General features: G+C 41.5%; 1 protein-coding gene across 1 annotated transcript; it reads left to right on the top strand.

The window, feature by feature from the left end:
• The first annotated feature begins 365 nt into the window (after positions 1 to 365).
• On the top strand, positions 366 to 14695 carry sytl3 (synaptotagmin-like 3). The gene is given in 16 exon segments (XM_090242596.1): positions 366 to 448; positions 6063 to 6593; positions 7068 to 7283; positions 7849 to 7916; positions 8278 to 8329; positions 8903 to 8969; positions 9500 to 9578; positions 10201 to 10322; positions 10699 to 10821; positions 11139 to 11311; positions 11506 to 11608; positions 11814 to 11984; positions 12138 to 12246; positions 12473 to 12578; positions 13300 to 13502; positions 14016 to 14695. Coding segments are annotated over 15 exon segments (1782 nt in total). The 5' UTR covers positions 366 to 448; positions 6063 to 6495; the 3' UTR covers positions 14108 to 14695.
• Positions 14696 to 14807: the final 112 nt, after the last annotated feature.

Genomic DNA, 14807 nt, shown 5'->3' with positions numbered 1-14807 from the left:
TCTACCACATTCAGTGCTCTGGATACTGTACCAAAGAGATAAAGGGCTGACTAGTCCTTAAATAAACAATTGTTCCTTGACCGTTTTCCTTGCAACTCCAGGTGTCAGACAGCACAAATTAAGGCAGAGCCTACAATACAACAACAAAACCTCTCACAATGGGGTTCCATTAACAATGGCTAATTTTACAAAAATACTTCCTCCCCTGCCACACACACCCTAAACCGGGCCCTCAACAAAGAAAACCAAAGGAAGAAGAAATTGCACCCGGGGCCACTTCAACCAACCTCATTCACCTCAGCTCTGTCAAGCAGCAGTTGTGTGACAGCAGGAAGGAAGGAAACAGAAAGTGAAGTGTTTTCCTTGTTACCTTGGCTGCACATAAGAATCTGCCTCTCTCAGGGTGACCACGAGTCATACAAACAGCACTGAGGCCTCAGCTCAAGAGGTAAGATCCTGTCTTCATCTGACTGTTTTACTTTTTTTGGTGGGGGGCTTTGAGAAGAAACGGCTCATGCAGCTGATACAGTAGCTGTTCTTCAGTAAGTGCCACAATTGTTTTTTCTTTGTTTGATTGGTTTGCACATGAGGCAATTTTAAGGATAATATAAGAAACTAGGTATTCCATGAGGTCAATGCCTCAAGGCCTTGTCAGCTTGGTGGCCTCTACCTAACCCTGGCATTGCTGGATGATTCTTAGGATTTAGTCCTTCCAGTTGCCATCCACAGTATAGGACTATTGCATATTCCGTTACTGCAATGCTCAGCAGTATACTAAGGAGGTAAATTACTTTTAAAGTGATCTACAGCCTCTACAGAGCATTTAGGATTTGTCTTTATGACTGTGAGTGGTACTGTAGGTGTTTGAAATTGCTCTCATTCTGAATCTGCTGCAAAGCAATGCATAGGTTTCTATTCTGTGGTTGTTTCATCTGTGCTCTCTTTTAGTTGTCTGCATAGCCATGGCTCGGCAGCCGGTGGGCGCTTAGATCTCTTCTGTGAGAAACACTGTTGTAGTCACCACATGTCAATTCCATTTCAATTCAGTCAATTCAGGGAGTTAACTTAGCAATTCATGGAGAAACCCATTGCTTATCCTTGCCTAGATTGACTGAATTTAAATTGATCTCAACCCTGGTGAGAAATGCAACCTATTTCAGAGGAGCTTTATTTGGTATCTGTGTTGAACTGTGAGGATACAGAACTGCAATGGTGGAAAAAGACTCCAACACTCAGACATCATTTACAAACTAAACACATGTTTAGTGAGTCCGCCAGATCAGAGTTATTAGGGATGACCAGGAATGTTCTCTTGAGAAGTGTGTGAATTAGCCCATTTCTTGTCCTGCTAGGATTCAAAATGTAAATAGTAATTTGTTGGGGTGTCGGGAAAATGTATGGAGTAAAAATAGTAATTTTTATTAGGAATGTAGTGAAGTAAAAGTAAAAGTAGTAAAAAATATAGTAAAGTAAAATAAAGATACCCTAAAAAACTACTAAAGTAGTACTTTCAAGTATTTTTACTTCATTACTTTACACCACTGAAGAAATGGTGGTGTCTCCTGTTGCTATGTACATCTCTTCGGACGAGTTGAGTAAGGTAAGTAATTATTGGTTAGCAGCGAGGTAACTTCTTCCAGGAAACGTGTATATGCTTGGGTAACGTGTCTGTGGGCCACATGAGTTCTCACAGCAGACAGACACGTATGTGGTCCCACACACATACACCGGGCCGGCTCCAGGCATAAACGACATAAGCGGTCACACTTAGGACCCCCGGCTGCTGTGAGAACGCACTATACTCTCATGGTGCCCACTTTTTTTTTAATTAACTCAGTCGGGGTCTCAATTTACTATTGAGAGTAAGAATAGTAAAATTCAATTTCATTCAATCTCAAAACTTGGTTGTGCATCAGCAGTTTCTCTCTTATTATGTCAGTCACTCAATTAGCTGACAATTGGTCAGCTATCTAAACTTGTGTTAATCATGGCCGAATACCAACCAGGCACACAGCGCACATGACTAGGGGGCCTGACCACCATGTGGCCACATTGATCTTGTTAGTCATTCTCACTCATATCATATTAACATGGCATAAGTCATGACAAATTGTGTAGAATTGTAGGAATTTTGCTTTCTGTCCTATTGCGGAAATTCTCATTTATGTTTCACCTCTGAAGAATGACACAGGCTTAGCTACAGCAATGTCAAATCAGCCCGTGCCAGTCTTGGGGAAGCTACACTGAAAATATAGTTTACTTAGCTACCAATTACTTCACACTGGAACTTCAGTTACATTAAAGCTAAAGTTGGAAAAAGTAGTTCACTACATCTAAACTACTAGATAATTATCGTATCTAAATCTGAAATGTCATAGACCATAAATTGAAAAAACAGATCAATGTCAACAGAATGTCCATAGTCCAATGTCAACAGAATGTGTAATTTAGCCTAAACACAAAAATAATTAGGCACACAAAAAGTGTTTCAAGCTAAACAAGTCTGTAAATTCTTGCCAACTTCACCCATATTTGGTTTTCATTTAGCAAAAAAAGGATTGTGTAGTTCCAGTAGTTAGCTATACCACATGTCAAAAAGTAATGAACAACTGAAAACACTACCAAGATTTGAATTTAGTTAGGCTACCACCAAGCTACTGTAAAATGTAATTAAACTAGAAATGTAATTACATATAGTTCACTACACTGGCCCGTGCACATGACATGGTTCTCACAACTAGGGGGAAGTCAAATTATACAAAGTACAATGACTTTGATCATGATGCACGCCGCAAATTATACTGTTATGTATCAACAACCTGAACGCATCTGACACGAAACAACAATAGAAATGTAACAGCACAAAATAGATACATCCGCTAAAAATAAATGTGCGGATGCCTTTTCATTATCGGATAGACACTTGTGATTTCTAGATGCACTAATCAAAGCAGTAGCCTCGTACGAACCATCCTGATCTCGCGAGCTCACATTCTGTTTCTCTACACGAAACACAATCTGCATTAAACACTTAAAATACACACCCTCTAATTAAGTGGACACTATTTTTTTTATTAACAACAAATCAATACAGAAAGTACATGTATATAGATTAGTAGCACAATTTCTAACTTATTCAAATTCGTTTTTACTTACATTTGTATGTTGACTCCATATTGACGATGAGGTTCCATGCTTTGGCGGACTTTTCTTAGCGGATGTACAATCATTGCGAATTTAATTATTGGGCGTTTCAGGCTTCGAAGTGAACATCATTGTACACTCGCAAACTCAATTAACTTCCTTTGCTTGGCTAATTATTTGGACTGACGACAAATATAACCGATGGAATTCCCCAAAGGGCTGAGGGTTTAGGGCCGTCTACTTTGAGCTTGAAACGGGGCCAGAATGTGAGCTGGCGAGATCAGGATGGTTGGTATAAGGCTATCAAAGCATGGGAGCATGGTCAAACCATTAATCTCGGAGCGACGGGGGAAGCGGGATTCCAAAATGCAATCAATTTCACCATTTACAAAATACAGACTGGCTCAAAAATAAGTGAAACTTGACAAATTATCTAATGGATTATGATAATTTGCTGGTTAAGAAAAGTGGAGGTGCAAAACAATACATTTGCTCCATAGCTCAGGCGAAAAGCTGTTTGGCTCAGCTAAAGATCATCGATTATATTGCTCAGCTCACTCGCGACTCGCAAAGAGGAATAACTTTGCAAGTGTTTCTGATTAATAAATGCCATGCTGGTTGGTGGTAACATTCAAATAAAACCCAGCCCTGAAAAGATACGTAGACTGAAAAGTATTAGCTTGTCATAACACACGGCCTGTAGCATACCACCCTGCATCTGACTGCTGGCTTGCCTCTGAAGCTAAGCAGGTTTGGTCCGGGATGGGAGACCAAGGTGCTGCTAGAAGTGGTGTTTTGGTGGGCCAGTAGGAGGAACTCTCTCCTCTGGTCTAAAAAAAAATATCCCAATTCTCCAGGGCAGTGATTGGGGTCATTTCCCTGTGTAGGGTGCTGTCTTTCAGATGGGATGTTAAACAGGTGTCCTGACTCTCTGTGGTTGCCTAAGATCCCATGGCACTTATTGTAAGAGTAGGGGTGTTAACCCTGGTGTCCTGGCCCAAATACCATGCTGGCTACCTAATCATCCCCAGCTTCCAATTGGCTCATTCCCTCCTCTCCCCAGTAACTATTCCCCAGGTTGTCTCAGTCAATTTACTGGTAAAAAAAAATAAAAAAATAGGGCAAACGCACTGAAAATATCTGAAGTTACCACATTGGATTTCCACATCAACCTGAAATATATAATACAATGATTTATTGACTTAAATTGTTGTGTAAATTATGGACATTGTCTTTCAGCCAAAAAGTAATAATTTTGGATGTTTAAAATGTCAAAATGTTCTCTCCGCCCCATGGTAAAATTACAAGAAATAAACTTTCAAACTTACATTTTCTCTCTGCCGTCAAGAGGAGGGCCACTAAAATGTTATGCCATCCATGAGGAGGTGGTGGGGGGGGGGGGGGCAACCAAATCTCGCTTAGGACCCCCAGAAGGCCCTAAGCGAGTGTGTGTGTGCGCACGTGCACACACACACACACACACACAGTGAGGTGTCCTACTGTCATTACTGTGGTGGATTGAATCAGGTCACCGTCACGTCTGGGAATTCATCATTCTCATTAACCAAGCATAGCCCTCATCCCCATTATCTACACTTAAGCTGTCATGGTGGTCTGCTAGCGCCGGTAATCATTAAATTAGTGCATTTCACCATGACAGTTTAACGGTTTAATATGACGGTCAGAAACGGACTGACATTTGCCATTCAAATTTAGTGCTGTAAATGGTATTGAAGTTAGGCTAAAGTCTGATGCTGCATTTGAAAAACAGCTCCTGAAAATACCTCATATTTTTTATAGGCATAATTTCAACCCCTGCACACAGTTGAGAAACAAGTGGAAGAGCTACTTTTAGTTATACATGGAATATTAATATATTATAATATTGTATTGTATAACTACAGTATATTATCAAAAGATAGCAGTTAATTTAATAGGAGAAAACTTGTTACACTTGTTGCACTCTTTCTGCTCAGTGTCTCCTGTCCACTCTCTTTATCAGAAATGCAGAAAATGCATCCCAAATTACACCCTATTCCCTATCTAGTGCACTACTTTTGACCAGTACCCATAGGGCTGTAGGGAATAGGGTGTCATTTGGGGCAGAACCATAAAGATGCTGCTGCTTCGCCATGGGGGATTGATCACATTAATTGTGACACTGATTGTTTACAGTGGCCCTCTGCTGTCATGGAGAAAGGCAGAGACAACACATGATGGCATCCAGTCACTAATGAGGCTCTATCCCCCTTTCTCACCAAGCTTCAGATTACATCTCCTCTCCCAAACCAAAATACACTCTGATGACGCTCTTTCTCACCATACTTCACATCCCACCTCCCAAACTAAAAAAAGAAAAACAGAGACATTAATAATGCAGCGGTTGGCATTTGGATAACGTGTGTGTGTGTGATGCCTTCACTGGAGCATCACTACATTACCGTGGCAGAGTAGTCAGCTTGCTGTGAGAGGATCGGTGCATGTGGGAGCTGTGGCAGGACCAAATGGGATTTACTATTCTGAGCAAAGCACTGTGACATTAAGGGCAAGTGTACAATACAGGAGTCGGGAGGAAGGGCGAGATACGTTCAATGGGTTATCAGATGGCTCTGATACTGTAGCATTATACACAGCACCAGTGGAGGCTGCTGAGGAGAGGACAGCACATAATAATGGCTGCAATTGAGTTAATGCAATGGCATCAAACACATGGAAACCATATATTTGATATCATTCTACCTATTCCGCTCCAGCCATTACCACGAGCCCGTCCTCCCCAATTAAGGGGCCACCAACCTCCTGTGCACAGCATGCGGCATTGTCATTCTGTTGGTCTTTCCCTGTTCTGCCTTAGTGAGTGGGACGTTACTGTGAGGGCTACAATGACTAAATGACTGGTTGCTCTTTTCTTGTCCTAGTGAACAAAGTGAACATCAGTCATCGGACTTTGTGAAGAGGATCCCTGTGACTGTAGGTCAGAGTTTGCTTCTTGGATGCAGCACTATGAATGGGTTAGAGAGCAGAGCGTAAGAGGTAGTGCTGGTCACCAGGGCAGAAACACATCAAGGTCTGTGATGCGAAGCGGAGAGAGCTTCTGTGAATATCGTGACGGGGACATGGGATGTCTCTGACTGTGCAGCGAAATCAACATGACTTTCATTCTGCCCTCAGTCTGGTAACAAGTGAAGACGTCGTCCAGCTTGAAGCAACATCCGGCACCCAATAAAAAGAGAAAGAGGGTGGAACAAAGGGAGGAGACAGAAGAAGAATAAGCGAGAGAGAGAGAGAGAAAAGGAGAGACTAGAGAGGTAAAGTGGGGACGAGAGAAGAAAGAAACTCACATTTTTACAGATGGATCTGGGCGTGCTCAAGGCTCTGGAGAGAGAGAAGGTTCTGGAGGTTCTTCAGAGAGACAAACTTTTGCGCAGCACGGATGACGACAGGATAAGGTAGACAACATAATTTACTTCAGCCAAGCTTTTCACATTTACTGCATGGACACACTGTATAACAACAACACTCAGAGGGTACTTCAGGAATTGTGGAGACAATGACAACGCTTAACTGATGCTCCTCAAAATAGTATTCACAATCGTTGGTGTAAAATGTATCATTAATACTATAATGCATTTCATTAGAATGAATTGCCAGTGGCTGACTGACAGGAAAAGTGGATGCGAAGAGATGATCAGTACAGTTAAACCACTGCCATCGTTACTGTACCTCAGGCTGCTGAGGGGAGGACGGCTCATAATAATGGCCAGAACGAAGCAAATGGAATGGCATCAGACACATAGAAACCATGTGTTTAATACCATTCCACTAATTCCACTCCAGCCATTACCACGAGCTTGTCCTCCCCAATTAAGTTGCCACCAACCTCCTGTGCTGTATCCCCCACCTGCGACCATCTACTGTTACAGGAGGCTGAAGACGGAGCTACAGGAGATCCGAAGGAAAGGTGCCAAGAGTTTTGCCCGGCAGTACAGCGAAAGGACTTGCGCCCGCTGTCAGAGGCCGTTGGGAATGTTCTGGAACTCGGGCGCCGTGTGCCGAGGCTGCAGCCACCGCGTCTGCAACAAGTGTCGTGTGGGCGTGTCCGCCCTGGACTGGAAGTGTACCGTCTGCCACGCCTACAGGTAGGAGGCATGTCAGTGCTGTAACATAGACTTAGATGTCAGAACCGTAACATAGAAAGTTATGTCAATACCAAAACTGTAACATAGACTCACATGTCAGCACTGTAACATAGAATGTTATGTAATTGTTATAACATATACTTTTATGTTAGTGCAATAACATACTGTCATCTCAGTGCCGTAACATAGAATGTATGCTCTAACCTCTAACCTCTAACCTCTAACTGTATGCTCTAACCTCTTTATTATTGGTATCCTCTATCCTTTATTCAATATTTTAAGGCGTGTTAACATGTTGAGAGAATGAACTGACAAAATGTACAGTATTTCCTTTGTAATCTAAACCAGGGCTGTTCAATATCGGTCCTGGAGGGCTAAAACACTTCTGGGTTTCATCCTGTCCTTCTTATAAGGGACTAATTCCAACCTGGGACAACAGGTGAGTGTAATTTACTAGCAAGTAGAAACAAAAACCAGAAGTGTTTCGGCCTTCCAGGACCAGAATTTAACAGCCCTGGTAAACAAAGGATAATTTATCTCAAATGCATTTCTTCACACTTCTTAGGAAGGTTAAGATCAGGTCCGGGGAGTGGTTTTTGGAAGAAAGGGCCAAGAAATTTCCACCTGACTCGGGTTTGTTTCCTTTACCCCTCACATGCCTAATTCTCTCAGAAGTAAAATGGCAGTATGAAAAAGTATGAAGCCATATGCACTCAAAGTATGTCTAAAAACACAGCTATACAGTACAGGACTAGTCAAGTAATACATCATACAGCTAGATGTGTTTCAGTTGTTTTGCATGGTATTGAAAAGTGGTCTTCTACATAATCTTCTAATGTGTGTATGGTTTAGAGAACTGCTTTGACTGAATAATGCATTGTTTCTGTCTGCTAGGACATTGCCCGGGAGAGTGGGATAGAGTCCATAACAGTAATATTTAATAGTGTATGTGTACTGGTGTTGGCAGCTATAGCAATACTCTTTTAATTTACAGAAAGGCATGAGACTGTTGGGGAGAAGCTACTAAAGTCTTACCAGAGGTTGAGGTGAGTCAATGGGCAGTCATAATTTATAAATGTATTGTATACTACTGTATTATGTGACCATAGTGTCTGATAGAGATATTAGACACAGATGGATGCAGGTATGTACTTTATCAATATTTAAAAACATCAGAAATTGGTGTGCAAAACACTGTTCAGTGAAAATATCACTTTTAAAAGCTCATTCTGTTAAGTCATGCCCAAATAATGGTTGACTTATCCTATACTTGTGTGGCCAAAGCATACATTTGTGAGAGGAAAAAAAACACTTAAAAAAACCCACTTCAAACTATCTGACTGTTTAAAAAATGTTTGGCATTTCCTCATATAACGTGATGTCACGTTTTTGGCCGAGACGTCTCATTGGCTGGCCTGGCCAATCAGCTGTTTACTTGTTATTACTGTTTTTAGCAACCAGTATACACCCACACCGTTCAAACGTAGAAAAACTGCTTATTTAACTACTACATTTTGGGGGGGAAGAAAAACTATTTAACTTATATTGTGATGAATTATAGGTCATGTTTAATAGAAATATGGAAATAGCATTCTCTGTGTGTGTGTTTCACTTTCCAGTCATATAACAGTCGTTCCTCCAACCGCTCCACCCTATTACGATGGTCCATCCTTCAGCAGATCAGGGGTAAGGTCAAATAAAGATATCCAAATGATCTACCACTTAAAAGGCTTTAAAAACCATCTGAGAAGTAACATGTGCAAAAATGCTTAACTTATTGTAAAAGGTTGGTTTCCTTCCTCTGTAAGCAGTCTATGGACATGGTCTGGCAGCAATCCATGCTTTGGTTATGTTTCCCTAGCACTGTTTCCACGTGCTAACATTTTAGCGTTTGTGGCACAAATCCCACTCAAGTCATGGGCCCGATATTAGCATTTTTCGCGCATCATGTCCAAATCATCCAAAAGTATCTCAAATTGATTGAAGCTCAACAAAGTCACTTATAGATGATTTGAACATGATGTCCAAAAAATCCAAGAGGTGCAATTGACATTGCAGCTATAGAATTGCCTGGAATTATGAATTGTTAAAATGAAAGGGATTCTGCATACAACTTATTTTATTCAATAAAGAGGTTGTGAAGGGCTCACTCCTTCACAGTTTCATGAACCACAATTATGACTTGGTCTGTCAGATGTATTGTCAATCATCTCTAGGGACTGAACAATTCCTTTAAAAAACCATTCACCAAGTCTATGGAGGACCTGATGGTTTCCCTCACAAGCCACATGAGAAGTAAGTGACTCTTTTGAGCCATTTTGGTATTTACGAAGAAAAAGGCTGCATTCCAAACACTTTAAAGACACACCCTGGGCCTCCCGAGTGGTGCAGTGGTCTAAGGCACTGCATCACTGTGCTAGCTGTGCCACTAGAAATACTGAGTTTGAGTCCAGGAAACTTCTGTCGCAGAGGTTTTCAGTGCAAACTTCCCTTGCTTGGCTAGTCATTTGGACCGAAGACAAATATGGCTACAGGGATTCCCCCAAGGGCATAAGGTAAGTGGACTAGGGTGTGTCTTTTATGATTTTGAAACGCAGCCAAGGTCTCTGTAAAAAAAGAAAACGGTATGATCTTTCAATATGAAGTAATTTTATGTACATCTTGGTGAGAACTAGGATCCAAGAAAGTCAAAACAGTGACACATTTCCTCTGAGCGTTATCGCAAACCTTAATGTAATTTGTCGATAAGATATCCTTGCGATCAGTTGTCGGTGTTAAGGAAACCGCACCTAGGAAATAAGATAAGATATGATACTGTATCTATATTGAAGCTTGTTCGCAAGCAGCACGTCAGAAGTGCTATGTTATGGTTGGAGACGGTCTGTGTGTGTTATCCGCCCTACCGTTCGGGTTGCAGGGTTCTCCAGGTCGCAACAGGATGTACGAGTGGAACAGGATCTTCTTACAGTGGACAACAGGCGGGGACAGAGCACTGGCTAGAAAAGCCTCTCTGACACAAACATCAACAAATACAACAATGTAAGAGAAACCAAATACATATCAACCCCTCAACTTTGTCAAAGTATCACACTATCAAGTCACAGACCACATATATTTTGTCAAACCCCTGGGGTAAAATCAAAGAGACCCCACCTACATATGACACGTATGACACTGACAACTATTTCAGACAGGAAAGAGGGAGACTTTAGAAACAGCTATTGGAACAACCTTTAATAATGATACACATTTCCATCTTGTCAAGAGGTTCAAGCCTCTCAGTGGAATGGCTAAGATGTTGGACTGACAGACGCAGGGACCCGGATTCAAGTACCAGTTGCGCTTCCCTGGAAATTCACTAGAAAATGAACAAAAGTATACCATATTTCAACAGACACAACCTCTCTCCTCACAGCTTACCAAAGGCCCCAGTCTTACCAACCTGTTCAAGAAGAGCCGGAATGATGACCAGAGCAGTTTCTCATCAGGGGCGGATGAGGACCTTTCCCTGGGTTCAGAGTACTCATGGGGAAAGAGGGTGAGTTGAGTGCCCTGATGATGAAGAAAAGAGACATAAAGAACACAGGGACTTGTGCAACAGCAGCTCGTGCCAAACTTCACAATCTATTTGACATTTTATCAGATAAGGATTGTTGTTATGTGGTTGTCGTGTCTTTTTCATGTCTCGCATAGCTGCATAGTCTTGTCGCTGGCGGAGAAGCTAGAAAGCAATGCATCCAAATCATCTGAATACATTACGGAATAGACCTGCATTATGCTGTCATAACATCCTTTTAAAGAGGCAATGTGACATGTTGATCTGTATATAAAAAATATATATAATTAATATTACAGGGCAGTAGTGCTAGTAGCACTGGTACAGACTGTGGTCTCTTGGAGATCAACAGAGTGACAGGGGAGCTAAAGCTCGCCATCGCCTTCAACCACATCACTTCCTGCCTGGAGATCACAATAAACGGCTGCAGAAACCTGGCATATGGAGATATCAAGAGGAAGAAGTGTCACCCGTAAGCATTATTACTCAATACACCAGATTATAGAAATAGGCCCTACCCATCATTGAATGCTGACTTGATTGGGGAGGCCCATTCTAGTAATTCTATGTCTTTCATAACAGATTATTACTCTCTGTTGTACTGATATATCCATTTGCAAACTAGATCTCCTCACGCTGTACTGTATGTGTCAACATCATGGGCAGGTACGTCAAAGTCTACCTACTGCCGGAGAAGTCTCAGAGCAGCAAACTGAAGACAACTATCAAGAGGAACACAACGGATCCCATTTATAATGACATTTTACAGGTAAGGAGACAAATATTATGGGTCATATTCATTTGGACACTACAAAACATAGTAAAAACTTGTTCAACTTAAAATCAAAACAAGCTTCAATTTAGTGTCTAAAGAATACCCTGAACTGGCTTAAAAGTAGTGAGTGGAATAGGCTACATGGCAATGAAATCTCCTGTTTTTCACCCACCTATGTATTGTATTCCCTGATGCACAGTGCCAGATGGAGAGCCCCTTGTTGTCCAGGAGTACTCTGCAGGTGTCTGTGTGGCACTCTGCGACCCTGAAGAACAAGGTGTTTCTGGGAGAGGTCCTCGTCCCGCTGGAGGGCTGTATATTTAAGGACAGCACCACCCAGGGCTCCAACTGGTACCCCCTGTGTCCAAAGGTAGGGTATAACTGCTGACCATGAAGAAACGTTCACACAATACCCTTTATCTTTATAAAACAATATTTTTAGGAAAAAGTTTTGTTCAACTTGCTGGTGTGTCTCCTCTGTCCTCTCTCTATCTCACTCTTATTTCTCTCTCTCGGTCAATAGCCTGAGAGTCCAGAAGGGAATGCAGTAGAGCAGGATACAGCAGGAGAACTGCTGGTCAGAATGAAGTTCACCTCCTTGTCCCAGCCGTCCTGGGTTTGCCACACAGATGGTAAGTTGACTCTCTACCGTTCACGCACCGAAACGTTTTGCTACAGAAAACAAATGTTTATATCTCAGTTAGTCCCTCCCTGTTTCATTTTGTTTTCACCTGTTTGGTGTCTAATGAATAAGACCTGATTTTGAAACAGTTTACAGTGTGTTTTTACAGTACCAGTGGTCAGAAGATCCTTATATTGGTTTGAAATGACCTTGATTTATTTTGTTCCTCCTCACAGCGGTTCATATTGGACCACATGATGTTGGTCAACTGACTGTTCTTGTTACTGGTGCCAAAAATCTGCCCACTAAAGCAAACAACAGTCAGAACACCTATGTGAAAGGGTAAATGTATGATTAGTGTGTGTGTTTGCTGGGGTGTGATATTGTGTGTCTGTTTTAGGTGTGTTATGTGTTTATGTATCTATGAGTACATGTGTTTCATGCATACATACAGTACGTGTGTGTGTGTGTGTTTTATGAACTATATGTTTATGTTAGAGGAATTTAATTATTGTGTTCATTAACCAATTCAATTAAAACACTGTCCGTTTCTAAGAATTTGTAAGATTCTTATTTGCATAAAATGGACAGAGACCAGTCTCAAAATTAATCAATGGCGTAGAGCTCTGGTCATAATACCATGTACATTGGTTTATATACCTCACGTTTTGTCATAAATGTCCCTCCTCCTCTCAGATACAATGGCAATATAGTTCACAAGCCTTCTCACATTGTCTGCCACCTGTTAAACAATCTACTACAAGCCCAAGGTCTCTCCCCTCCCTGGGTAGGGACAGAATGTCCTGTAAGGAACACAGTATTCCAGCCGGTCTGACGATAGCTCCATTCGTTTCTAACAAGGAACAGAAAATCCTTGTTCTAATTCTTGACACAAGCTACACACATCATATTCAGTATTATGGTTATAATAAGATTCATACATTCATACAGTAACAGAGTAGTATTCTGTTTAGTTATAATTCTAAGCTAAATGTATACATCATTTAGTCATTATATCATAAAAAATCCCATAACAGTTTATCTTTACATGTTTGTATTTTAGGTGCTTGACTCTTCCCGGGTCCAGAGAGCTGGTCCAGAGGACCCCTGTCCTGAAGAAGCCCAGTCCGGCGTGGTCTCACCAGCTGCTCTTCAGCAGAGTCACGCCCTATGACCTCCAGATCTGCACTCTGGAACTTGACCTCTGGGACCACGCCCCCTTTACCTTCTCAGACCGCCTCCTGGGCTGGGTCAGAATGGAAGCCGGTAATATGGCTGTCTGTCATACCTTTACAATCATACAGTAGATTTGAATCAGTTTGCATGAAAATGAAATGGCGTAAATAGAAAAGTTTGACCAGGCCCATCCAAGGGGGCTTGAGGTGAGATACATTATTTGTTTTTAAATTCTTCAACTGGGTTTACTTCATCTAATACCAACTCCAGTTGTCTAAAATCCCAGACTGAGTCAAACGTCAATGATAATTGAATTAACAAGAGCACCAATGTCCTATTTCACACTAATGGAATTTAGAGGGCCATCAGGTGAAACCTGTTTCCTCAATTTCACCTTACAGGGTATTGAGGACTCTCTCTCCTTAGCATATAATTTCTCTCTTTTCATTCTCTCGTGCTCTCTCTCTCTCTGTGTGATGGACTCAGCTTAGTGCCGTCTCTGGTTTCACAGAACTATAAAACATTGAACAAATTTGAGAGGAAGCAAGGAAGGACTGATGATGTCACTGACCTGGCACTCTCTGTTAACCACGTGTTTCTTAGGGTCATCATGGCAACTGGTGCTGCAGACACCCAACATGTGGCATGACTTCAGTTTACCCATGCAAGCCAACATCAACAGCAGGAGAACATGATGTCAGAGTCAACAGGGGGAAAAAAGCACCTGGACTGGACACGGTCTCTCCACAAGAAAAACCGTGGCACTTTAAGGGCTCTATTCAATCCGTATCGCAGAAATTCAGCGTAATTTAAAGGCAATGCTCCCACATTAGCGGAGTCTGCATTTACGGTAAACGTTGCGGATGTCGGCTCAATATGAAATGACTTTTACATTTCTGCAATACAGACTGAATAGAGCCCCTACTCTACCTTTACCTCTATTTGCACTGACTGTCAGGCCCTTTCTTAGTGAAAGTCCCTCCTATTAACTATTTATGTTCAATTGATGACCTTTTATGTATTAAAAGGATGTTCTACTCAAAAGGAAACCTATTGTTCTTTATTACTGTTTTTAAAGGGACGTTCCACTCAAATACAACCCAACATGATTTTTCCACTTTCCTTGGAAAATGGCCTACAACTGAGGTGTTCAAGTGGAAAATCATGTTAAGTTGTATTTTGAGGGGAATATTCCTTGTGCTTTAAGCATGCTCACCTGATAACATTGAATGAATGAAAGTTATTAAACGTCTGAGAAAGTGACTGTCTACAACATAAGAAAACATGTGGTTGTCTCATTCTTTCTTAGTTTCTTCTTGTTCTTTCTATTCATGAGTTTCTGTAACCTGTAGTTAACCCCTAGCTAACGTTTTTCCCTCAAGTCAGAAGATCAGA

This window comes from Oncorhynchus mykiss, chromosome 8, assembly GCF_057628025.1.
Source record: "Oncorhynchus mykiss isolate SJ-2025 chromosome 8, ASM5762802v1, whole genome shotgun sequence".
NCBI classification, from domain to species: domain Eukaryota; kingdom Metazoa; phylum Chordata; class Actinopteri; order Salmoniformes; family Salmonidae; genus Oncorhynchus; species Oncorhynchus mykiss.
The sequence above is the reverse complement of the archived record's forward strand: the minus strand, read 5'-3'. Positions and strand labels throughout refer to the sequence as shown.